Consider the following 23,688-nt stretch of genomic DNA (forward strand, 5'->3'; position numbering starts at 1 on the left):
GAGGGGAACTGCAAGCCAAACAAGAAACATGTGCCTCGGCCAAGTTTTTTTATCTGCAGTTTACGCTCGATTGATACATGATGGTCATGAATATGCATATCAATGTTACATGTCATATTCTTATCATTCTATCGCCATTGGCGGGAATCGCACCATGAGACACTCATCCAATTGATGCGATGTACTAACACCTCCTCCTAGGGCAAACGAATCTTCATCAAGGACATGGCCTACTACCTCATGGCCCCAGACAACAAGCCTACCAAGGTTGCACCGTCTCTGGGCGAGGAAGAGCCCGGCAACCCAACGGTTCTGCCACTAGAGGTCCTGAAGCAATTCCAATTCACCTTCCTCATCCGCCACCCTCGCCGAGCTATCCCCTCATACTACCGTTGCACGGTGCCGCCTCTGGATGAAGTCACTGGCTTTTATGACTTCATGCCCAATGAGGCCGGTTATAAGGAGCTCGTGCGTTTCTTTGATTTCCTGATCAAGGAGAACATCGTCGATAAGGACAACCTCGTTGTTATCGACGCTGATGATCTTCTCGATAACCCCGAGAAGACCATTCGTCTCTACTGCGAGAAGACGGGCATTGACTTCAAGCCCGAGATGCTCGAGTGGAACGACGAAGATTGCAACTATGCGACCATTGCCTTCCAGAAATGGAATGGCTGGCACAACGATGCTATCAAGAGCTCGGCTCTGAGGCCTCGTACTCATCACCAGGTACGTCAAACCGATTTCTTATAATCGCACCCTCCCCACGATCCCTCCACCTGTTGGTCTGCAACAACATCCACTGTTCGTTCGCGCTTCTTGTGGTAGGGTGAAAAAAAGGCTGACATTGCTAACTAAAGAAGACGATGACCACCGAGTCTGAAGATAAGGAATGGACCGCCAAGTATGGTCCTGAGGCGCAAAAGGTTATCCGCAAGACGGTCGAGGACAACGTAGCCGATTACGAGTACCTGAAGCAGTTTGCGCTACCTATTTAACTTAATTGGCTATGTGCTCGCTCTGCTTTTTCAGGGGTTGCTTTTTCTCTCTCTACGGTTTGGACCTGTTCTGGCGTTTCCGCCCTCTGTCAGATTGGACTTTTGCACCTGGCGACGAGCCGGGGTAATGAATGATTTATGAGTGTTTGGATTTAGTTGATGGTACAGCTATTATGGTACAGCGACTTTGGCACCACGCCACCTGATGAATATATACATGCTCCTTCATCTACAAACCTTTGCCAACTGTCTGAGGAATGTCCTTTTTAAATCTCTAGACACTTGATGACACACCTTTCCATATGGCCCAACCTGATGGAGTCCAAAATATACATTTTATACAATGGAGGTAGAACACGTATAATAATGACTGAAGTGGGGGAGCCTGGTGTTCGTCTCCAACCAAACCACCTTTTATGCCGTCTCCTGGGGCTTTTTGTTCACTTCAGTCCTCTCCTTGAGTTCCTCATTCAGCCACTGGCTCCGGTGCCTTCTCCTGACCCTCCTTCTCGGGCTCGTTCGAAATGTAGCTCGGCTTTTCGAACAGACAATGTGTAACGTTTTCAGACCACTTCTGGGCGTACTCCCTGTCCTGGTCGTTTGCCCAGCTCACCTTGACATCCAAGAGCTTCTTCTCAGCGCCTTCGGCATCTTCTGATAGAACGATTTTGTTACCGCGGCCAGCACCGCTCAGAACAGACGCTATATCGGCAATGGAGTTCGGCTTCTGGGCGTTGAGAGCAATGCCGCGCTCCTCTTTGGTTCGGATGGGGCGATGATTCAGGTTACCCTTCTCCTTCTGCTGGGCCACTCGCTTGCGGTCGGCTTCACTGAACTCTTCGGGGTTCTTATATCGGAAGTCGTCGTCCCATGCTACCTCGTGCAGGTGCTTCAACTCGCGCAATTTTTGGAAGACAGATCGACCGATGGAGCCTTTCCCGGCGGGGAAGGAGATATGTGCGAAGGGAGACCAGTAGTCTTTTCGAAGTTTGGCGGGTTTTGTCTTTTTACCATTGAATGGGAGTTGCTTAAGATCGTGGAAACCCTACGACATCAAGTTAGCACGTCTATGCAGCTTACAGGGAACCTTATATAATTGGACTCACGTTTAGCGTCTTATCAAAGCTGTAAATAATTTGGTTCGTTCTTCTGTGGCCGAATACCCAAATATCCTCCCCATGTCCCTCAGGTGGAGGGAATCCTCTGCCATCCTTCTTCTTGCCGAAATGGCCGTGTCGCACCCATATCCGTACGTAGCTGGGCAATTGACCCAGTCGAGATGTCGGTGCCGTGTTCATGGTCGCCCACTGTGAAGTTGAGATGGCCTTGATACTGGAGACTGATGGGAAAAAATGCCAGTATCGCCGGTTCAATCACGGACGAGCGTATGGTCACGTGATATTGGAATCATATGTTGGCGCACCTACAATCATCTCAACTTATCATTTAACCTATCAAATCTGACTATTATCATCCATTGTTTGTGCTTAGGCTTTGTGGTATCAAAGGACTCTCATGCAATTGAAATCTTTGTCTTTCTAGCCGTTCTGCCGTTTCACCTCGAAGCCTGGAAGTTTGTCTTAGCTACCCTTTTCGGTAAAGCATAAGCAGATCAGACAGACCACAACAGCTGATAAGATAAGAAGAATTCAACCAATAAGCTCTCAGCATGGACCTTCCAGGTTTGATCTTGCTCCAATGACGTCGAAGAATCCGGAAGCTGCCAGAAGCTGATGGGTTGGGCTGGAGGCTTCCATGAGCTTGTATTCGATGTTACTTGAACTTGCTGGATCCTACCATCAAGATCTCGATGCTTTATGTCGGGGCGATATCCTCCGCCAGATGCTTCCATGGAGTGACTTGATCATTCCATGAGATCCACTCAATTCGTGAATAAATTCACCTCTTGATCCTTGGTCTTCCGGATCACTTTCTTTCTCCTCTGCATTAAAAGTACAGCAAGCAACTATACCCCACAACATCAAACGATACCCAATCTTCCCAGGTCAGAAAGCCTGACATCGCCCTTCTCTTACATACATACTACGTTAATAATTGGGCAACACTACTGAACTGTACGACTGAACATACACAAATAATTCTCTTGTTTCATCCACACTCTCACTACAACACAACACCGCAATCATGAATAGCCGCATGGACTTCACAGACCGTGCCCAAAAGGCCGTGGAGGATGCCATGGCCTTGGCTGAACAATACGGCCACTCTCAGCTTGCACCGGTTCATCTCGCTGTGTCTCTGCTCGACCCTCCCCCGGACCCTTCCAAGGATCAACAGAACGGTCCTCCTCCCACAAGCACACTCTTCCGACAAGTCGTTGAGCGAGCACATGGCGACCCTCAACTCTTCGATCGAGCCCTCAAGAAAACCCTCGTCCGACTCCCAAGTCAAGACCCCCCGCCTGAGCATGTCTCTTTGGCACCTCAGTTCCACAATGTGCTAAGAAAGGCCATGGAACTGCAGAAGGTGCAGAAGGATACATACATTGGCGTGGACCACCTCATCACTGCCCTGTCTGAGGATTCAACCATCCAAGGACCTCTCAAGGAAGCCAACATCCCCAAGCCCAAACTGGTACAAGAAGCAGTACAGGCTATTCGGGGTACAAAGCGAGTCGACAGCAAGACGGCTGATACTGAAGAGGAGAATGAGAACCTGGCAAAGTTCACCATTGACATGACTGAGATGGCCCGCGAGAAGAAGATCGACCCCGTCATTGGTCGAGAGGAGGAGATTCGCAGAGTTGTCAGAATTCTCTCTCGACGAACCAAGAACAACCCTGTCCTCATCGGTGAGCCCGGTGTAGGAAAGACCACAGTCATTGAAGGACTGGCACAGCGAATTGTCAACCGTGACGTTCCTGACAACTTGAAGTCATGCAAGCTCCTTTCACTTGACGTGGGTGCACTTGTCGCTGGCAGCAAGTATCGTGGAGAGTTTGAAGAAAGAATGAAAGGTGTTTTGAAGGAGATCACCGAGTCAAAGGATGTCATCATTCTTTTTGTCGATGAAATCCACCTTCTCATGGGCGCTGGTTCGTCCGGTGAGGGAGGCATGGATGCTGCCAACCTTCTCAAACCCATGCTTGCCCGTGGCCAGTTACACTGTATCGGTGCGACTACCCTTGCTGAATACCGCAAGTACGTTGAGAAGGATGCTGCCTTCGAACGTCGATTCCAGCAGGTTATTGTCAAGGAACCCAGCATCCCCGAGACGATATCTATCCTTCGAGGTCTCAAGGAGCGATATGACCGTCACCACCGAGTCACTATTCTCGACAGCGCTCTCGTAGCTGCCGCTAATCTGGCTGCCCGCTATCTTACATCCCGACGACTGCCTGACTCGGCCATCGATCTTGTCGATGAGGCTGCTGCTGCAGTTCGTGTTGCTCGAGAGTCTCAGCCCGAAATTATCGACTCTCTCGAGCGCAAGCTTAGGCAGCTTATGATCGAGATTGCGGCTCTGGAGAAGGAAAAGGACGAAGCATCCCAGACTCGTCTTGCTCAAGCTAAGAAGGATGCTAAGAACGTGGAAGAGGAGTTACAGCCTCTCCGTGAGAAGTATCAGAGCGAGATCAAGCGCAGTGAGGAAATCCACCAAGCCAAGCTCAAGCTCGATGATCTCGAGAAGCGCCTCGAGGATGCCATGAATAATTCTGAGCATGCTAAGGCCGCCGATCTCAAGTATGGTGCCATCCCCGAACAAGAGGCTGTCATCAAGGAGCTTGAGGCTCGCAAAGCTGCTGCCGACGCCGCTCTTAACGCTACTGCCCCTACAGACTCTGGTGGCGCAATGGTCACCGACATCGTCACCGCAGATAACATCAACGAGATTGTCTCTCGATGGACTGGTATTCCGGTCACTCGCCTGCGTACCTCCGAGAAGGAGAAGCTCATCCACATGGAAAAGGTGCTCAGCAAGGTCGTTGTTGGCCAGAAGGAAGCTGTTCAATCTGTCGCCAACGCCATTCGACTCCAGCGTTCTGGCCTTAGTAATCCCAATCAGCCGCCGAGCTTCCTTTTCTGTGGTCCATCGGGTACCGGAAAGACCCTTTTGACCAAGGCCCTGGCCGAATTCCTGTTCGACGACGCCAAGGCAATGATCCGCTTTGATATGTCTGAATACCAGGAGAGACATGCACTGAGCCGCATGATTGGTGCACCTCCTGGATATGTTGGACATGATGCTGGTGGTCAGCTCACTGAGGCTCTTCGCCGCAAGCCATTCTCAATCTTGCTCTTTGACGAGGTTGAGAAGGCTGCCAAGGAAGTTCTAACTGTCCTTCTCCAGCTCATGGACGATGGCCGTATCACTGACGGCCAAGGCAGAGTCGTTGACGCCAAGAACTGCATCGTGGTTATGACCTCTAACCTGGGTGCAGAATATCTTGTTCGACCTGGCGTGAAGGAGGGTCGTGTCGACCCTGGTACTCGCGAGTTGGTCATGACCGCCTTACGCAATTACTTCTTGCCTGAGTTCCTCAACCGTATCAACTCGGTTGTCATCTTCAATCGTCTCACACGCAAGGAGATTCGCAAGATTGTCGATATTCGGCTTGCGGAGATCCAGAAACGACTCGAAGACAATGGCAGAAAGGTCCATATCGACGTGTCGGAGGAAGCCAAGGATTACCTTGGAAACAGCGGGTACTCACCGGCTTACGGTGCTCGACCTCTCTCTCGTCTTATCGAGAAGGAGGTCCTGAATCGTCTCGCTATTCTCATCCTGCGGAACAATATCCGCGATGGCGAATATGCGCGTGTTGAGCTCATTGATGGCAAGATTGTTGTACTTTCCAACCATCCCGACAGTGAACTTGGAGAGGATGAAGATATGGTTGATGAAGATGATGCAGTCGATGAGATGTTGGATGACATGGATCAGGACATCTACGACTAAGCGCTTTCATGTAAAAACTGGTGGTTGAAGGAGCACTGATGGGCGGTAATATTGTTTTATGGACGAATTTGATGATTGCATGACGGAGTTAAGGGTTTGTGGTGTTTGTACTGAAGCTCAATGAATTTAGCTCCTGGATTATGAATCAATGTGAACAAAAATTCAAATTATCTTTGTTATCTTGTGACATGCTTTGAATTAATCTATACGATGTTGTCCAGAATGGGAACGCGGACAACTCCCACCTGATCTCCGTTTCGGGTTGTCCGTGTAAACACTGCGGTAAGTAGAATATCTCTATATATAGAGAGACCTGGTCTGGAAGTCGTCATTCAAACTAAAACCTTTCTTCGCTATCATGCTGGCCCAAGAAACACGGGACCCTCTCCAATCCAGCCGAAATCATCAATGATCATGGACCAGTCAATTCCCTGGAGGGGATCGATGGTACTGTCCATAGTCTGTTCTTGGCCATTGATGTCTGTGTTAGCATTGGCATTGCCCTCGTTATCACCGTTGTTGTTCCCCGGGAACCTTTGTTCTACATGCCACATGTGAGCAATCCCAATTCATCGAACTAAGAGTATATGTAGACTTACGAAAGGCGTCAATGCCTTTTTGTGTACCATCTGTGATATTCTTGGCCTCCTGTAACGCATTCTTGAAGGCTGTGAGACACCAATACGATGTGGCAGCACCTATACGATCCGGCCATGCACCAACGGGAATGTCCCACTTAGGGAGCAAATGTCTTACAGACCAGAAAGTCTCGAGAATAATGGAACCTCGGGTGGGGAGGTCATTATCACGGACTGAGCAGGTTTTCAAAAGGGATAGAACCTGCGCAGCGACAACTTCAGCGTCTGAGGATGAGAGATGTTGCGGAGCAGCAGTGGAGTGTAGCGTGGATAGGAGGATGCAGCTGGCATCGACTAAAGCACGATAGACCCAGTGGGGGCTATGTGTAAGTAGTTGGCACGTTGACTCGAGCGTGAGGGCTGTGTTGATGAGATTCTGTGAGGTATTGTATGTGCGGAGAGTATTGAGGGTGAAATTGGGACGCTGGTCAGGGGGTGAGATATAGTAGTAAGCCTGGACTTCGAGTTGAGCAACGAGCAGTATGAAGCGAGAGAAGTCTGGATGCAAGTTTTTAGTAATCACATTAGATGCTAGGTGAGGGTGTTACCGGGAGCCTACCTGTTTCAACACGGGTGACGAGGGGCCTTAGAAGCTCAAACTCATCTTCCCACATCTTGACGATGGTTTCAGGAACCCCATTGTTTGCCGATATCTGGGCAGACATGGCTGTATGTAACCTATTTGAAAACTTTTGTAGCTCAAAAAAGGTGAGTAACTCCGGCGCAAGACTATCTTTGATGGTGTCCTTGCACTTGGTGTCATTATGCTGGAGAAAAGGAGGCGGATGCCCGTTGCCTGTAGATACTCTGCACATTATCAGTAATCTAGGCTACACTGCCATTTCAAGACCAGACAAACCTTTGGGCGAGAATACTACAGAACACCCACGTTATAGATGCCTCGTAGTCTGTGCATGTCATGTGCTGGCGTCCGCCAATCAAGAAGCTAGGATGAGATCCTCGGCCAGTGTGTAGACCGAGAAGCATGCAAGCGTTGAGGGCACTGCTTATGAAATTAGGCGATGGATCAGTGACGAACCTAATGGTAGGGAACGGCCAAGTGCAGATTATCAATAGAGTCTGAATAGACTCGAGGTCTAATGTAATGGCCTGAAGCAGGCCCCAAACGTCGCGGTTAAGAGAGTCGAGCAGCAAGGTTACAAGTTGTTCATCTTTGGCATATCGACGACAAGCTGTCGATATCACTGTCCAGAAGAGAGTTGTTGATGCTTCGAAGCATTCATCTGGGTCTTTCTTCCTCAAGATGGGTAGATAGGGATGATAGCATTGCAGATATCTGGACCTGTCAGCCGTCCTGCTGCTAGCATCAGTCCGGGAGAGTCTTACTTCTCGAAGTACCAATCAATATCCTGTCCTGACACCAACTTACCACCTAGCATGCGGGATTTCGTAGGCTCTGTCTTTTCGAGCAGCGTTGCTGATGGCACCAACGACTGGGGTTGTTGAGGGCTTTGCAGGTTGCTTGATAATGAAAAGACGGCACCATTTGTGGCCGGAGGCAATTGGGATGGTTGTGTAGGAAACACAGTTCCGTTTCTTTGAGAGACTGATGGCGATTCTGCGTTATTCTTGGGCTGTACAACTTCTTTGATGGATCTGAGCTCTTGTTCCAGAAGCTCGAGTTTACTACACATTGTCAATATCACTCACTTATTCAGAAGAAAATACAAGAGTCATTTCGTAGTAATGCTGTCAGACTATTACCTTCTCCTTGTCACTCTCTTATGCGATCTATCGTATACGCACGGAATTTGTAACTTGGCGCATCGTTGACATGGCTGTCCCGTGACAGGACTCGCTCGACACCGCACCTAGCCCAGATTCAGCATTAACCATACGCAACTCAGCTCAGTCGAGACAACTCACCTTTGAGTCACGACAACTGATACAGGCTACGTTTCGTCTAATTTTGTTTTGCGGTGAGTCTGGCGCTCGCGTGAGGCCCGGGCCCGAAGTCGACGCGGGTGACTCGTCTGATGATGGTGTTGGAGCCATCAATTTGCATTACTATAACACAGAGCGGACGATACGGTAGCTCGTAACCTTGATTGAATTATATCATTAAATTAGGTTCACAGTAATGAAATTTTATGAGTTGTTGATGAGTCACTTGAGATAGAGATGTAGATAGTTGAAGAGGTCTATCAATTAGTCCAGTGGTCGAGTTGCGTTCTACTATCTTGAGTGTCTGACGTCACGTGTGCAGCGTTTAGTCGGCGTTGGTACTATAGTTAAGCGAAAATTCGATAGGATAGTAAGTAGACGAGGGAAATCCTAGTCCTCTTGATTTAATTAGTGTTGAATTCTATCTACATCTCTCTTTCCATATATTACACCATTGCATCAGAGACCAAACAAATTAACATAAAACTTGACCTCAAGCTTTCTTGGTTTGTTTAGACCTCTTTGGGGCGGTCTTCTTGAGCACTGGTTTTTCTGACCTTAGCATAACACCGACCAGCTTCCACATTACCCAGGCGAAACCTAGCGAAACTGCGATTGCCGTGCCTGTCCTGATTGTATCTATGCCCTCAAGCTTAAGGACAGGGACATTGACACGGTGCATAAGTCTGCTCCCGCCCTCTGGTTGGGGGGTCACATGCCAGAAGGCAGTGTCTCGAGGGAAAAGATTGTCATAGCCAATATGGAGACGATCAAATGGGTTCTCCAGCGTCTCCTCCCCTGAGGAGCATGCCCAGAAGACAGCAGGATAGGGAATATCGGCCTCGGCTTGGTCAGTCACTGAAGGCTTAAGGTATCGCAGGTGGAGAGGGATTTCAACATTCCACGGCTGGCTTTCTCCAGAGGGAGGTGGCGCGAGCTCAAGCAGAATACTGGACCCCCATGTCTCAGTGGTATATGCTGGTGCTTCCAAGTCCACGGGTAGAGTTGTGTATCGCAAAGCTGTCAAGTTCTTGGAGGCCAGGAACAGATCGTCTCCTAGTTGATAACGATCCGCAAATATGACCTTGGGTAATGTCAAGAATGCGTATGGCGTACACTCGCCCTCAGCGCTTGGAGGCTTGTTAGAGCTGAAGCTGAGCTGAAGGGTTGGGTGAAGGCCTGTGGGGGTGAGGAATCTAGATGTAAATACAGATTCATCTCGACGGTGTCGGGCTGGGAAAGTGAAGATGGTTGGCGAGGGCTTTTTCTTGTCACCAAGTACGGATAGAACGCCAGCAACACCAAGCTCGTTCTCCTTCATGTTTGGTTGCGAGCGGTCGTTGACGAAAATGCCGACTTCAACCCTTCTTTCGGTTGATGCAGGAACAGCAACGGTTTGTGGTCGAAGAGGCCATAGCGCGGAAGCGACAAGAGCCTTTGTAGACTTATCAAATGATAAGTCCAAGCTGGTCGCGGTCAACAAGCTTCGTAGCCGGGCATTACAAACAGTGTCCAGTTCAGGACAGAACTCCTGAGAGCTGATAGTAATGAAGGAGTGTAGATCTTCCAGTGTTTGATGAAATGAGAAGTTCGGGGCTGTGGAGGTAGCTGGTTGCTTAAACTCAGTGAAAGCCTGTTACTGGTGAGCATCTTGTTGGTCAGTTGGCTTATGGAACTCACCTCTGGCTTTGAACAGGCTAGTGGCCCAAACCTCTGGAGCCAGCCGCAAAGTTTTGTTCTATAATGTTGGATTAGTGTTTCAAGTGGCCGCAACTCGAGATCACGACGTACGGGTTACATGAGTTTGGGGATTCCGGAGTCACGTAGACATGAAGCCCGGGCGAAATTCGTGAAGTGAAAGGGTCGAGTGTCTCAGATTTGACAGGGCTAGCCCATCTGATATGAAGAGCCTCATACTCTTGGAGTATGTCGGTGAGCTCACTAGGCAACTCGTCCAAGGGGATAGTGAGTTTATCCTGACGGACTGACTCGATTTGAGGCCCAAGCAATCCAGCTTCTTGGTTGTCCAGCTGCTCAGGATCAAGGGTATAGTCGTTGTGGATAAACGTGACACGCTCACGCATGATGGCGGTAGTTGATGCTTGCTCCTGGTAGTGGCGCGTGTTGCTTAGGAGGTAGGTATACAAGCTGTCTCTGAGCTTTAGGTAGTATGGAAGCGAGCGACCTAAGAGCTTTCAGGGAAGCTTGTCGCGTGTGGATAAGCTCTGGAGTAGGCTTAGATCACGTTCGTAGTATACTGTAAGCTATGAGTTAGCCAATAGGGGAAAAAAGATTTTTATGTTTCTGCCTTGTTTGAATCGCTTCGGAGTTGAGCTCGGTGTGTGAATTGGTTGGCAAATGCTTCCTCGAAAAGGTGACGTTAGTTTTAGTGACCGAAGCTTGAAGGCCAAAGCTCCTGAAAGAAGCAATAAAGTACACAATACACGTGGATTGTATAGGCATCAGGCACTGGCTGGTGTCACTGGATACCCGAACCCCGGCCCCTCGTACTCTTCCTCTTTGGTTACCGCCAGTAACTCGGCACTAAACTTGTTTGGGGACCGACACTCGATCCATTTCAAACTTGAGGAAGGGACGGGTGAGCCTGCCACACGCCGCCTCGGTCGCGAGTTGAAGAAAGTCGCTCCAACGATCATCCCTCTCCGTTTCCATAATCTCCCTCCTGCCGCCGAGATGGCAATACCACAACAGAACCAAGAATTTCCCCTTCTTACATACTCATTGCTGCCTCCGTGAAACGACGCTCGACTGTAGATACATACTTACATACATACATGCTACCAACGATACATGCGCTGTACGATACGATCATGCCTTTTTCCAAGTGAGCCGACAAACGCTGTAGCTTTAGAGCACGATACCCACCCACATCGAGAGCGAGACAATAGAAGAACCACATCTGAACCGCCCAATTCTCGATTCTAGCGACCAAGGTCGTGGATACGACCAGCCGCTAGCAGCCAAGTTGCAATTGAGTCCTCTGGCTGGTTCGTGAAACAGCCCGTACATTCACAAGTTGCGCATTCATCGCCATGGCCGATCATCAACCATACGTCACGATACGCTCGCGGAGACCTGTCGAAGGTCCAGGTTCGAGAAGCACCGGCCCTCCTATGGTATGTCTGATCCTCTACTTCGTTCACAAATAAGACAGCGGCTTACACAAATGCCACTTCCTAGGCCGCATCTAGTGGGGGCGATTATTATGCCAGGTCTGCGACTCATGACACAAGCCGTACTAGTTTTCATGTCAAACACATCGGCCAATTCGCACAAAGACTTGAAGATGTTAGTCTCTATGATCCGTCACAATGACAGTCTCTAAACTCCTCTCCAGTCCGCCGCCCGCGCTTTCCCTAATCGTGGACGCTCTTCAGCCAGATACAGCAAAGTACAAGCATTGCTATTACACTGGAACTCGGATGATCTCTTCGTTATCCCTGAATTGGAAGATCTTGAAAAGTGTTTGAGTGAGGACTATGGCTTTAACACTGACATATTTGCCATCCCTTCAGAGAACTCTCATCTAGAGTTGATGATGCGCATAGGGCAACTGATCAAAGATCATGAGTCCCAGGATACATTGTTCGTGGTCTACTACGGTGGCCATGCCAGAATCGACGAGTCTCGGCAAAGCACCTGGTGTGCGTAAGTAGTTCTAGTCGCCATGTCATAGAGATTGTCTAACTTTTGTCAGTACCCGTGAGGCGAATTCGCCATGGCTTCAGTAAGATCCTCCTCAACACGTATACAACTACACGTCTAACGAGAAAAGGTGGTCTGCGATTCAGACTCTACTCGAACGCTCACTATCAGATGTTCTCATTCTCTTAGATTGCTGCGCTGGAGCTGCAAGTGCAACTTTTCCCAGTGGAGCCAGTATCACCGAGACTATCTCAGCTTCGAGCTGGGACGCCATTGCCCCTGATCCCGGACGATACTCTTTTACCAATGCCCTCATAGAAGTGCTTCAGGAGTGGCGAGTCCGAGCCTTCTCCGCCGCTATGCTCCACGCCGAGGTTCTTGCTCGATTAAAACATCCTCGACCAATCACCATCAATGGCAAATACTTTGAGGCTCGATCGACCCCTGTGCATTTCATGATGACTTCCAACCACAAAGCGCCAAGCATCGAAATGTCTCGGATGTCCCGCGGCGATAACTTGCCATCTCCTGAATTACTACCGACACCAGCTGTGGCCCATGAGACTGGCCGAGCGGCTGATTCAACCACGCCTGTCTCACGGAATGACTACATGTTTACTGAACCCAACGAAGATACTCCTCATGTCATGATTTCTTTGGCGTTGGAGGATGACCAGCGGCTTGATATCAACGCATGGGAGCAATGGCTCGGCGCCTTCCCTGCTATGGCCAAATATGTCAAGGTTCAGGGCGTTTTCAAGAGTCATTCTACAATGCTCCTTGTCTCCATGCCGGTCTCTATCTGGGACTTGCTGCCAGAAGACCATGCAACATCGTTCGTTGCTTTTATCCGATCGAATAACTTGATGACTCAGAAGCCGCGAAACCAATCGGTGCCGACCTTGGTTCCCGCAAACCGCTATCCCGCCGAAAATGACAGCGCATCGTTCATTTCAGGTGTTTCGGGTACAACCTTTGTACCTACAGAACTTACGGGGTTGACTGGCCAGATGGGAGCTTTCCGGGATCCTGCGTACGGCAGGCAAACAGGGCCTGTGGTCCGGAGTACTCTCCCGCCTATTCAGCAGCTCTCGCCCTTGCATATGCCACCACTACCTGTATCATCACCTCAGAGCTTATCGCAGCGATCCATGAGACCGATGCATTCCACAACATCTGTTGCCACACTACAGAGGCAACAGTCGTCGTCCTCTTTGGGGGGCAGTGGAAACCTGACGAGACAGATGATTATGAACCAACAGCAAGCTCTGCGACGTACCACTTTTGGTTCTGATGTTCCAGAACCTAAGAAGTTCTCTCCTCATGTGGAGAAACGTCTAGAAGAATATTACCAGACTGAGCCATTGCCCAATGATGGGCAGAAAGCGTTTTTCGCTTCAAACTTGGGAGTAGAACCGTGGCATGTTGAAGTCTGGTTCCACCATCGGAGAGAGAGGGATGCCTTTTCCCAACGATTCGCAGCCCTGAGAGTCGAAGATTCAAAAGCCGGTGCTCACGAAGGGCCACGCATGATCTTGCCAGCGAATCTAAGTGAACTTTTGGACATATCTTTACCAGGTCAAAGTCTTTTACTCGATCTTCGGTCATCAACAGAATTCCAGAGGTCGCACATCAGGGGCGCAATCCATTTGCGTGCCCCCCAATCCTTCTTACGCCCAGCTTCTCTAGATATGGTTGAGCGGGCCTTCCCCGACGCACAGAGTCGGAGGATATTCTCACACTGGCAGCAAGCGAGATGTATTATATTCTACTCACGTGGGCTTGAGTATCCCTGGGAATGCCCCTCAGCTGATACTTTGCTGGAAAAGCTCTGGGCATGTGGCTGGCACGGACGATGCTTCATTCTGAAAGGACACTATCGAGAGTTCAGTGACTCATTCGGCAAACACGTCTACCGCGCTCAAGACAACGATGCCGAGAAAGAGGCTCCCAATGAGGCACCTATCAGTGAAGGTATGCCAAGCAATGAGACGGAACTTGCTGCTCTTTTCGCACGATTGGAAACAGAGGACCAGACACGTCATCTGAGTTCATCTCCTGGACATAATGAAGAGCGAACCACAGCACTAGTAGAGCAAGAAAAGGCCCTTGAGAGTGAGTTCCAAAATCATTTCCCTGCACTCTTCAAGAAAGCACAAGACGTTCACGGTGTTGTGCGATCTGATGACGAAAGCTTTGTCACCAAGGCGCAAATGGTAGAGTACCTGGATCGCGGCTTGACCAAAATTCGAGATGGCCAGGCTTCCCAGGCAGAAGCCACTGTTTATGAGCCAGGTCATTTGAAACTGGCAGCTGACAGTTACTTCGACCGGACAAATGTCAATCGAGAGTCGGACGAGTATGTCGAAGTTCCTCGTGGAGACGAAGCAGCGTCAGATGGGAGTACCCAGATGACAAGCAAGGGCAAAGAAATAAGGGCAGTGTCATCCCCGGACGAGATAGCTCGAAGAGGGCGAGGAAGCGGACTTTTGAATAAGGTGTTCCGAAGGACATAGTGAAGGGCATACGGGTTATGATTTACGTTGTTATGCATAGATCGATCTCCAATTAGATCTGGGGGTTTGTTTCAGAGGGATAATAGAGCGATAAAGGTGGTATTCCGTATCTAGTCCTCGTGATAACGAGACATAAATCCGACGGCTCTCAGCTGTCTTTTTATTCTGCTTCTTAAGCTAACTAGAGCTGGATGAAATCATCGGGGACATTTATGTTTGTTTACCTCGTGACTTTCACCAGCAAATGGTCGTCATTCTATTCGTTGTCTGAATATCGGTAGACAAAATCAAAGGACCATTCTTACATACCTACTTATCAAGCTCATCTAATCGTCCTTTTATGATGACCACCGGAATTTCGCTGTTCCTCTTAGTCTCCTCTATTTCGGCATTCATATTTCAAAAAGACCACCCTGCTTCACTGAGTGTGCCCACGCAGTATAGGGTATGGTCGAGGCGCGGGAAATGAGTTGAGTAGATAAATAAATGTATGGATAACAGTTGTCGTGAGGTTGTACGATTCTATAACAACTTACAGCGACTCCAAGCCGAATACGGCAGTTATTCTTTGTGTGAACAATTCACCTGTGATACTCATAGGTACCTTCTTGAATTCAGTTATACTACAACCGGGCAGATGCCACTCGGGAAGATGCTTCAACATCTCCACGGCATGTCACTGAGGTTCATAGTAGCAAATTACTTAAGTTGATATTCAGTGGTGATAGTCGAGCCAAGTTACCTTGGCCTTCCTTAGTGTTCTACGCCTCCTGATCGATGGGATCACAACAGCATAGATACCGCAGCCGATGCCGTGGTGTACAGCAGGACGACCTCGTTTTCACGCGGCCAACCGACGAAGCCAAACCGTCACAGGCAATTGTTGCATGGGCGCGTGGAACTCGACGGGAGCGGACTGCCCAATGGAGGGCTTGTCGCGATATTCCAGAAACTAAGAACCTTGGTGTGACGGTACGCAGACAACGGGCAAGGGAGTGAAGACAGGAAGCCTTCTCAGGAGATGCAAAGGACACCTCGGGTCATGGTAGAGGGTAACACGAGTGGGTTAGTGGGTGCATGGCATATCGTAAAGGGGAGAGTTTGCCAGGGGGATATACGGAGTGTGGTCAAGCGGAAGGATACAGGACGCAACAAAGCATCATCCACAAAAGCAATGCTTCATGCTGTAGAACTGGAGTACAGGTACGAATAGCGCAATATCTGTCGGTTGTAGGATTTCGGAATGGTCCATAAAGGGGGAAGAGACAGTGGCTGTGGGTCCCCCATATCTGAGCAATGCAACTGCAGAGTAGTATGCAGTATGTAGTACTCTGGCGGTTTTCAAGGCCAGCATAAGCTCAAGGTTAACTCAACTGCCTAGTTAGCTGAGTGCTTGGGGAACAGGGGCGACGCAGCCCACATGCCGGCGCCATAGCAAAGGATTGAGATGTCGTAGCATTCATCAACATCAATCATCATCATCCGAGACTGGCGCGGAGCACGGAGCACCGGCTGAAGAAGAAAAATGGCCGACCAAGAGGCCGAACCGGGGAAAGGGTCCGTGGCCTGGGGCCAAGGGAAGCCCGGCCACGGCGGCTCAAGATGGGTTTGGTGTCCGTCTGACAGGACGCTCAGGCCAACCGCTTCAAAGTACAGTATCGTATCACGACGCAATGGGACATGACAGCATATAGCCTAGGAGAGACAAACACAGGACTATAGCTCTCAGTCGACTCCTTTGTTGTTTGGGAGACGCCTTTCTACCGCTACTATCGCGGTGGGTACCATTGGGTCGAAATAGCTATGGCCCTCAAGAGGTGCTTTTTGGCCGTGGGTTGTAGGGATTGTTGGGCTGCATTTGCTCGGTCTGAGGAACAGTCGTATAACATCCAATACAATAGATGGCCTAGTATATGCTAGGCGGAAACTTTCCTCCATGATACACACCAACCTCTTTGTTGCAAACGGAGTTAACTGAATGGTCAACCGGCACAAAATATGTCTTTCATGGGCCTTCAAGTTTCACAATGCCGACACCGTTGCACTTCCCGATCGTCCTAGCCCAGAATGGTGCCTGACAGTCAATTGCACAAAATTTACCTTGATCGATTCATACAACAGAACCAGGTCAACGACCGGGGCCATATCAAGCGAGAATACCCGGATTCTTTGACAGGACGTGAATATGACCAATGTACTCCGTAAGTGGAGGGGATAAGTGGGAAAAGAAAAGAGAATGAAACTTGTCAGGATGCAATCAATGGTCTGTTCAGGAGTCGCTTCTATTTCTGTTACACGTTAGTTAACATGAACCTGGTGTATCCTCTCAAACATAATTGACCAGGATCAGGTCTTCGCTTGCTCATATGTCAACAATGACAGGAACTTGGGCCCTTGATCAGTTTGTAAAGATCAGATAAAATCCCAACCAGACATGATGCTGCGAAGGGAGGGGTATAATCTTAGAATACACAATTACCGCAACTCGTGAGAGGACGGACGAAGACACCCACAACTTCCTGGTCAAAATCAGATGCCAATCGCTTGCCATTCATGGTGGATACATACCCACGATGTATGTTACCCTCTGCTTCGTGACAGGCAGGCAAAACTTCTTTGCCATCATCATCATCATAGTACGATAATAATGCATCCGGCCAAAGTCGTGGGTATTGGTGTCGCATAAACGATGGTCTCATGACAGGTATTATGCAACTTGTAATATGCATGCACGGAAAGGAAGAGACCTCGGCCATAGGCAATTACTTCCGCGATCATGCACTGATATCCTGATTGATATCGTTCAACAGAATCTCAGTGTGACCTCGGGGCCAACGCCGTTCGATCGAGGCGGGGTGATACTGCTTGCACAACAAGGAGTAATCAAGTGGCTTGTGTTGCAACACGGTTCCGAAATGCATTAATGATATGCTGGTCAAGGTCTGACCAAAGCTGTCCGAACTCGTGTAAGATCATAGAAGTGTACAAGAGTAACGGAAAACGCAATAGCCGCTGAGGGGGGGCACGATGGATTCATCCAAGTGTACGGAGTACAGAGTAGGTATATCGCTGAAAAGGCCAGATGCAGGGGATCCGATGTGGCAGTTGATTCAGATGGCCTGCCGCTGAGGGTCCCGCCTTGCCAGGATGCCCCTGTTAAAGAGACAGTTCTACCGTACCGAATGTTTTAAACCGTAGGTGAGTGTCCCCGCGGATCATGTTGCTTGCTGTTCGTGGTATCTAGCGAATATGACATGAACGAGTCATGCGAGTAGGTAGAGGGAACTTTGTTTTTAACGAGATGCGATGACCTGCACGGAATCTTTGTAGCTGCAAATTTGCGATTGATTGATACTGACTGACATGTGAACGTTCTAGTCACAGCCACCAGCGAGTTCCGAGGTTGGCGTGATCATATGAGACAAGCAATCAGACTCAAAACCAGTGTTTTCGACGATTTGGCCATTGACACTCAGGTTATTCGACTGGCGATGCCACCGTCACCGCTTTTCTTTGTGTACCAGTTTGACAAAACAAAGTCGTATAGTGAGTGATCTGTGTATGTCCCCTGAGCCTGTACTTGGTGAAGGAGGAAACACAGCCTGCACGACCCGTGGTTATCCATTTACGAAGAACATACGTCTTCCGAAAGTCTACAAAAAAACACCGGTCCTTTGGCTTTAGCCAGGTAATCACGGTGAAAGTATATCGGGCTTTGGAAATTATCTATCGTTAGACAGGAGAAGATAAAACTTGCTCACTCGGACATTCAAGAATGGAAGGAAGATTGAATCCAACCGGCATTTCTGTCATTCATCATTTTGAGCATGCAGAAAGCCGTTGATATGGCATAGGTGCCAGCACATGCAGGTCATTATGACGAAGGACAACCTGGCAAAAAGCGAGATAAGCGACGGCGTAGTCTTGAACGCTATCCAATCGGTTGGACACTGGCCTGACTGGCAACTTTGGATCCTGAACCGTGGCGGCAAGGGGCGGTGTTAGTCCGCATGCTATGATGTTGTGAGGGACTGGATTGCTTTTTTTTTGTTGCTGTCAGGAACAGTAACCACTAGGGAGACTTGGCGCATCTGATGAAGAACGCCCCCACGTTATGGAAAGAACACTTTAGGACTTGTGTAATGTACTGTGAGCTGTGACACCGTCCTAGATCTAGTATGGCAAAGCCGATGAACTCATGCAAGGCGGTGAGTTTTGTAGAAGATGAATATGGACATGGACGGAGACTTTTTTCTCTCACGAGGCCTTCTGATGGATCGTTGACAGATAAATGATGGATGGTGACACAGAGATGAGACTGGGGTGTCCCGCAAAATATGTCAAAAGCCAGATCTGCTCGGCGCCAGATTTGTTGGTTTGGAGGACCCGCCAGCTCCCAATAACTGGTAGGTCAGGGGTGCCCTGAAAGCCCCTCCCGACCAACGGGCTCTGCCGTGAGATGGAAATGTCAATGGCTGTGACCACTGATCGATGAGTGATTGGGAGGTTAGAACGGGATGAACAAGACAGCCAGGGTGCCGGGTCGGGGACTCTTTTCCTAGTGCAGCCCATCTTGCGAATGCATCCCTGGATTCCTCCGGTCCATTATGGGGATGGACACCGAGAGTCTGAACGAACAACAGAGGGTATGCGGATTGGTACCATACATGATTTTGAACAAACAACCGAACTGAGGTTGTCTCACCCGCAGTGAGATACCTACATGAAGGGGCGACAGGAGGCAGCCACCACGTCTTGTCCAGCAGCCAGGGTTCGTTCGCATGGGCAAAAAGGTGTGTAGAGAATGGGAATGACCTTACCCAGTAGCCCAGCATTACATGTGTGTGACTGGAGCATGGCCTGCATACTTTGCATAGCCGGCACAACGATGTGGGTCAGATCAATATCGATGAACAAAACAACCTTCTTTAGAATGATGATATACATAGCGAATAAAGAAAGACCTGGGCCCAACTTTAGTTGGAACATGACTTAGAAACCGTCACGGTCATCCAGCAAAATGTCTCAGATTAATGCGTGACAGAGCCACGGGCCTATTGTGGTTTCTCTATAGCCCATCAATGAAAGGGCATGTCAACGGGACCACAACTGAACAGCCAGCGAGAGTGTCGTGCACACTTCCGGCACGTCCAAACTGCTGTCAGTGCGTAGGGTTGTGATTCGGAAGGATTCTGAGGCATCTCCGTTGTGCAGTTTGACAGATGTGGATAGACTAGAGGATTGCCGTAGGGATTTATTCATAGCCGAAGGTCTGGCAAAAATTGATCGGCAAGAGGAGGCCCGGCGCAACTCCGAGATGAAAGCTGAGTGGTCAGCTCAGGATGTCGGGATACTCGTGTGGGCAAGGTGTACCCGGGCACCCTTGTCTGAAGCCTTGAGAATGGGGCGACGACTTTGTGCACACACCAGCTCTGACAGACAGATCCAGCTTGGCTTGGTTGGGTTAATTCTAGCAGGCATGCTGAGTCGCAGCCCTGGACGGGGCGACTATAATAGAACAGGATGAAGTAATAACGTGCAAGCCCGAGGTGCTGTATCCGTCCCGATGGAGGTCTAGTTGGGCGGCCGATGCCAAGGAAATAACTTTAAGAACCAGGGTTTCGCTAGTGATGACCCTGGTACTGTAACCGATGTGGTCTGAACTGCATGCACCTGGATTAGTGATCTTGTCCATGGATTGACCGTTGAGGAAATGAGATGGGTGGTTGCGATGCACGTACCGCTCAACGGCGTGCTGATCAGCATACCTCTTGGCATGAAATCAAGTGTTTGCTAGCTGTTAGTTAACCAGTTAGTGAGTTAGTTTGCAGTAGGTAATCTCGAAGCATGAATCTTGCTTGTGGTGGCGTAGAGATTCGTAGATGATCCGTTCAAGATGGGCGCTGGAAATCGATCCGGCCAATTTACAGGCGCCTCTTATTCCTGCCCGAACCAAGAGAATCGCTATTTTAGGTAGTACTTTCCTGACCATACAGTACGCACGTACTCTGTACCTGCCTATCTACCTATTTATCTATATGTGTACCAGTATGGAGCTGCCTTATGTATATTCCTAGGAAAGAGGTAAGGTCGGCATGCATTCAAGGCACCTTCCATTCCAAAACCCCGTGCAAGGTAACGTGATGTGGACCATGATGTGGAGAATCTTGATCAGCTTCCCCATCCTGGAATAGCATCGCATCGTCTCCGTAACAAACGCCAACCTCAACGGTGAGTGCAACTTCATCGGTTCACCTGCCGGTCCTGGACCTCAAACCTTCCAGACTTCACCTCGGAAGGATAAACAAAGTTTATGATCCTGTTTAAGCTCGAGACTCATCTGCCGAGATCAGGCACGCCAGGGACCAACAGGCACGCGCCAGCAAGCCTCGCTCGGTGCGGTGTAACGTTCAATCCTTTTTGACTGATACCATGTTCTCAAACGGATAACTTAAGCTTCATTCAGGTGCCAAGAGCAAGTATGACTTTGACCGTCGTCGGTGGCAGACCGTATCGAGCCTAGAGATGCTACAATACCTGCTGTTTCAGTGCACATACGCCGAGCAGCACATGTACTATGCCTTGCTGCCTTGCAATCCCTTCCAAACCGTTTTCTTACGGACCAATCGTGGCTTTCGAGAATGGCTATCCTGGCTCCGGAGGTGATCCCAATACGTCCCGGCGCCGTGCGATCTTCGCGACGATCGTATAACTTGACAAGCCAATCGCATTAAAGCTTTTGCTGACAGGCTGTTGAGTTTATGTTCTGCAATTTGTGCAAGGGCAAGCAAGCTGTCATAATTTATCTATTCATGTACGATCGAATAACTCTCCGGCTCATGGCTGATGTCTAACCCGCACAAGGCGAAGAAACAGCATCTCCCAAAGAATTTGAGGTGTGGGTCTCTCATCTCTTACTCACCAACGTACACACATATACATATGCGTGTCTTTGCACTCAATGAGGCGTCTGGACGTCTATCCCAAGATCTTGTTGGGCCGCCCAAGACCCAGGGACCTGGGCCTGGACTGACCGTCGACGCCACGGGCCTCCCGTCTCTGTACCCACCCAAGCCGCGTCACAGTAAGAAATCCTAGTGACATGAGTGGCCCCTTTCGGGATTGCTGGAGATCCAGGAAACAAACATAGCACAACAACGACAAGCAAGCTGGCAAGGCATTCCTTCCCCTTACCACAGTCAACCCCACATTGGCTGCCGAACACACAATGAATGCCGGGAGCCTATGGTCCCTACCTACGGACACAATTGCGAGGTCGCTTGGTTCAGCCTCGAAGCACAAACGGGTAATGACAATTGTACGACGATGGCCACTCACTTAAAACTCTTACCGTGCAGGTTGGGTGCCTGAGATAGTGACGCCTACAAAACTGGACGCCGATCCACAACCCGGTACTGACGTGTAATTGCTTGCTTGATGGTAGCGAACCAAGGATTCCGTTTGAATCATGGCATATCTGCAACTTGCAGATGCCATTGTCAGTGGCGGGTGCCGTAGCCGCTCTAGCGCTGCCCCTAGCCACAACAACTATGGAGATGACACCCGTCAAATATCGAGGCTGGACTGTATCAGCCAGAGGCAAAGCCAAACAGGATCGTAACGGCACCTACCAGCGCTGAGCATCCGTCATTCGTGAACTCTAATAGCACCACAAGCCCGAAACCCATCGGCCTGGGTCAGAGCGCTCCAATCTCGTGATCCCCTCACAAGCAGTGGTGAGAGACTATGTGAGTGGCTTCTTACTTTTATAACGTTCACAACCACAACCACAACCAGAGTCGGCAATCTAGCGCCAAGCCACAGAGGCTTACCAACGTTGAGAAAATGCAGATCCAGTTAGGGATAAAATTTTATGCCCATGTCGAAAATTGTGGTCTGGCCTGTTCAGGACAGGGTATTGTCAAATATGACCACAAACTCATATATGTCTGCTTTCGTGTCGGTATGTATGCGCGTGTAAAGACAGGTGCATATGCAATGATACCCCAAGCTCCGGTCTGGTCCTCGCGTAGGACAATCCTATTCATCGCACGTTCTCTCTCAACCGCCTTGACTCCATCGTCCATACAAACGGCGTATGTACATAAAAAGGGACATGCAGATGGGGGTGGAAGCGGCGAAAACTAGCTGACACTCCACACTCCACATCGAAAAGGCTGCCAAATCGCACACGCCATGGTGTGTCAGCCATCATGGACCTGGTCAACTTTCTCTGCTTCTCCAACTGGGTTCCTAAATTGAGAACCAAGAGCCATGGGCGCCAGGTCTTGGCCTCTTGTTGAGTCCCTGCTCCATGTCGATAACCACCCCTGATCCAAGAAGCGGCCTTATCCCAGCAACCACCACGAGCCTGTCAAAGCTGTTCATGAGTGCTTTGGGATTGGTGACGTTTCTCTTGTCCTGAACGATACGACGCTAGGTTTTCTCGAGCCAGACCATTTGTTTCTTCATCTTGCCCCATCCTTCATTCCCCCTGGCTTCTTGATCGCCCTGTGTACCCTGTTCAAGCTCGCATGCCTGAGCCCTTCAGGTTTAGACTGCCCGTCAGGTTGTTTCCTCCACACCTCGAGGCAAAGAAGTCTCTTGGAGAGGTACCTGTCTGTATGCTTTAAAGAACCTGGCATCCCAGTCCACAACGCTTTGTTCCCACGTCGTTGTCTGTGGCTTGGATGAGTTGGTTTCACTAATACTGCGACTTCTCCAGTTCAGCCCCGACCACTTTGAAATTCTCCGCTCAGACTGTTTATGGCCCTGTGTCTTCTAGCATTTCCTAACCTGGCTCCCTCGTCTGCGTTGCCCTACGGTCGAGTAGCCCCCACTACATGGGGTTTGGAACAACCGTCAAGGCCAAACGCCGCCATTATATCAGAGATATACAAAAGGCTTGGGCGTCCCACCAACGGCGAATAACCCCCGACTCATCGTTACTCTCTTGAACCACCATCTCCTTCTCTCCATCACTATCTTCTTGTAATACGACCAGGCTTAGTCTTCAAGACTGTTTGCCTGATTTCGCTCTTTACT

At 49.5% G+C, this 23,688-nt stretch overlaps 5 protein-coding genes across 5 annotated transcripts; 3 read left to right on the forward strand and 2 right to left on the reverse strand.

Annotated features, from left to right (window-relative positions):
- Positions 1-998, forward strand: FTJAE_10900 (uncharacterized protein; the record flags this gene model as incomplete). The annotated part of the gene is made up of 2 exons (XM_037343787.1): positions 202-729; positions 864-998. Coding segments are annotated over 2 exons (663 nt in total), but the record flags the coding sequence as incomplete, so codon positions are not given.
- A 466-nt stretch (positions 999-1,464) lies between these two features.
- On the reverse strand, positions 1,465-2,296 carry FTJAE_10901 (transcriptional regulation of mitochondrial recombination domain protein; the record flags this gene model as incomplete). Its single annotated transcript, XM_037343788.1, has 2 exons — positions 1,465-2,043; positions 2,105-2,296. 2 exons carry the CDS (start codon positions 2,294-2,296, stop codon positions 1,465-1,467), a joined length of 771 nt encoding a protein of 256 aa, XP_037202033.1.
- An 847-nt stretch (positions 2,297-3,143) lies between these two features.
- FTJAE_10902 (heat shock hsp98) lies at positions 3,144-5,918 on the forward strand (the record flags this gene model as incomplete). The annotated part of the gene is made up of 1 exon (XM_037343789.1): positions 3,144-5,918. The coding sequence occupies one exon, from the start codon at positions 3,144-3,146 to the stop codon at positions 5,916-5,918; it is 2,775 nt and encodes a 924-aa protein (XP_037202034.1).
- Positions 5,919-6,274: 356 nt separating this feature from the next.
- Positions 6,275-10,545, reverse strand: FTJAE_10903 (uncharacterized protein; the record flags this gene model as incomplete). Its single annotated transcript, XM_037343790.1, has 8 exons — positions 6,275-6,459; positions 6,518-7,054; positions 7,116-7,363; positions 7,416-7,853; positions 7,904-8,203; positions 9,019-10,094; positions 10,142-10,199; positions 10,253-10,545. 8 exons carry the CDS (start codon positions 10,543-10,545, stop codon positions 6,275-6,277), a joined length of 3,135 nt encoding a protein of 1,044 aa, XP_037202035.1.
- A 969-nt stretch (positions 10,546-11,514) lies between these two features.
- On the forward strand, positions 11,515-14,643 carry FTJAE_10904 (uncharacterized protein; the record flags this gene model as incomplete). The annotated part of the gene is made up of 5 exons (XM_037343791.1): positions 11,515-11,598; positions 11,663-11,770; positions 11,820-12,130; positions 12,180-12,209; positions 12,258-14,643. 5 exons carry the CDS (start codon positions 11,515-11,517, stop codon positions 14,641-14,643), a joined length of 2,919 nt encoding a protein of 972 aa, XP_037202036.1.
- Positions 14,644-23,688: the final 9,045 nt, after the last annotated feature.

Source organism: Fusarium tjaetaba (genome assembly GCF_013396195.1).
Source record: "Fusarium tjaetaba strain NRRL 66243 chromosome Unknown NRRL66243_c0000261, whole genome shotgun sequence".
Lineage (NCBI taxonomy): Eukaryota > Fungi > Ascomycota > Sordariomycetes > Hypocreales > Nectriaceae > Fusarium > Fusarium tjaetaba.